The sequence below is a fragment of the Triticum urartu genome, chromosome 3A, assembly GCF_056163025.1.
Source record: "Triticum urartu cultivar PI428250 chromosome 3A, HENAU_Tu73, whole genome shotgun sequence".
In the NCBI taxonomy this organism is placed as follows: Eukaryota; Viridiplantae; Streptophyta; class Magnoliopsida; order Poales; family Poaceae; genus Triticum; species Triticum urartu.
In genome coordinates, this window is record NC_141875.1 from 743,392,383 (window position 1) to 743,394,831 (window position 2,449).

At 51.9% G+C, this 2,449-nt stretch overlaps 1 protein-coding gene across 1 annotated transcript; it reads left to right on the top strand.

The window, feature by feature from the left end:
• Nucleotides 1-395: 395 nt before the first annotated feature.
• Nucleotides 396-1,744, top strand: LOC125549577 (uncharacterized). The gene has a single exon (XM_048712955.2). It carries the CDS (start codon nucleotides 433-435, stop codon nucleotides 1,594-1,596), a length of 1,164 nt encoding a protein of 387 aa, XP_048568912.2. The 5' UTR covers nucleotides 396-432; the 3' UTR covers nucleotides 1,597-1,744.
• The last annotated feature ends 705 nt before the right edge of the window (nucleotides 1,745-2,449 follow it).

Genomic DNA, 2,449 nt, shown 5'->3' on the forward strand with positions numbered 1-2,449 from the left:
ACTACAATTTTTTTTAGGTAAATATAATGTGCCCCGGAGTACATTGTTAGGAATGCTAGCTATTGTGCGTCAAACAATATATACATGGACATATTGTTGTCAAGTCATGTTTTTTTTGACGTACATGGACATATTGTTGTCAAGTCATTGCTAGGAAAGATCTTTTTTTTATTGTCACGTTCGATCTTTTTTTTTTGGTTCGAACGAATTACTTACTGATGTACGTCATGGAGTACGTAGTTATCTTTGACGCGTGAGTTTTAATGTATACAGCTCAGCGCATATCGAATCCAATCTCATGGGCTATCACGAGTTTTAGTGTACGTGGCTCCGATTGCTATATAAACCACCCGAGCCTGGGACGTAGCCACACACTCCTCACCTCCTCTCCTCTTCCTCCCTTTCTGACGCCAGCCAGCAAGCGAGCGAGCAATGGTGGCGCCCAACCGGAGACGCGACAGCGGCCGGAAGAAGACCGTCGTCCGCCGGATCGAGCAAAAGGATGCGCGGCACGTCTGCTACTCCAAGCGCCGCGCGGGGTTCTTCAAGAAGGCCAGCGATCTGGCGGTCCTGACCGGCGCCGAGGTGGCCGCCCTCGCCTTCTCGCCGGGCGGCAACGTCTTCTACTTCGGCCACCCTTCGATTGACTCCGTCGTGGAACGTTTCCTGGCGGGGCAGGGTGCGGGGGCTGGCGCGAGGGGGAAGGTCGCTGCCGACGACCGCTTGCTGGCGGGGGAGGGTGCTGGCGAGGGCGCGGGGGAGGGTGCTTGGGCCGGCGCGGCGGAGGGTGCTGCCGGCGAAGACAAGAAACTAGAGAAGCTGCACCAGGAATTCGCCGAGCTGGGCACGGAGCTGGTTGAGGCGAAGAAGCGGGCCGAGCGCACTGAGGAAGCCATGGCGAAGGAGCGCGCCGCGGGGGACCAGATAGCAGCTTGGTTCGGCCCCAACGTTGGTGACATTGGGGACGAGGACATGGCGGCCTTCTTTGCTGCGCTGATGCAGGTGAAGGAAGTCGTCTCCGACCGCGCCAACGATGTTCTCCTCGAGGCGATGCACCTCGACGTGAGCCGCATGGCGCAGGTGGCCGCGCCAACGATCTTCGGTGGCAGCACGTTCGAGTTTGGTAGCAGCAGCGGCACCGCCAACGACGGGATGGAGTTTCAGTTTCTGGTGCCTCCGCCACAGGAGCAGGGGTTCGAGGCCGGGATGGACATGCAGCAGATGGTGATGGCGGCGCTGCCTCCGTCTCAGGTGGTCGCCGCCGGGATGGATATGCAGCAGCAGACAGTGCCTTCGGCTCAGTGGGTCCACGCCGGGATCGATATTCAGCAGCAGGTTGTAATGGAGCTGCCTCCGTCTCAGGGGATCGCCGCCGGGATCAATATGCAGGTGCAGCAGCAGATTGTGATGGAGCTGCCTTCGGCTCAGGGGGTCGCCGCTGGGATGAATATGCAGGAGATGCCTCCGCCGCCGGGGTTCGCCGCGGGGATCGATATGGATCAGAGGCAGATGGCGATTCCTCAGCCGCCCGGATTCGACGATGACATGTGGATGGAGATACAGGAGTTGCTTATGGCGATGCCTCCCTCGCCGTAGCTCCCTGCCGGGATGGAAACGAACGCCGGCTTCCTGTGTCCATGTATTGTCGTCTAGTTACATCTGGATGCAATCTTTAGTCAAATTTTATGTCGTTTCTTTTTTGTCAAATAATTAATGGCTAAAACTGTATTGTACTGTCGCTGGCTGCGGGCATTTAATGAAATACAGATATCCGAGCTGGCATCATTATACAGAGATCGATGTGCAAAATCTTTGGTGTTTGATTTTTTTCTTTCGTGGAACAGAATCTTAATTACATTAGGTTGATTTTATTCACAGACAATCATCCCTTAGACCATGCAAACGTTAGGCTCAACGTGACACCCCAGCATGCTATATGAACATCTATATATATGCACTATAAGCACATTACGAAGATAAAAAAGACAATGCGAGAAAATCGTACATTAACTAGAAAATACTAGCCTTGATCTGGTGGCCCTTTTGAAATTTAAAAATCATGCCCGTTCAATCTATGTAACTAAAACATCTGGTGGATCTTAGACTCAACACATCTAACAGACTCCGAGTGGAGTACATCATGTCGATGCTCCAAAAAAAAAACTAAAACATCATATAAATTAAACATCTGGTGGGTCTCAAGCTCAACATATGACAAACACGTACGACTCTAACTAATACATCATGTCTCAAAGGAATGAAAATCTTCATGAAAAAAGGGAATAAAAATCATCGGACACTGCCGCTTGCTGCATGCAAATTCATTCCCTACATCCATGAGCCGTATTGAGTCCGTTCATAGCAACCGTCTTGCCGCACCGTGCACTTGCGACGGATACATGAATTATCGATCTGAATCCACATGTACGTACATATAATGTTACTACTG

Bases quoted from the DNA above. Each gene is read 5' to 3' on its own strand.
- LOC125549577 (XM_048712955.2), top strand. From the start codon at position 433: ATGGTGGCGCCCAACCGGAGACGCGACAGCGGCCGGAAGAAGACCGTC.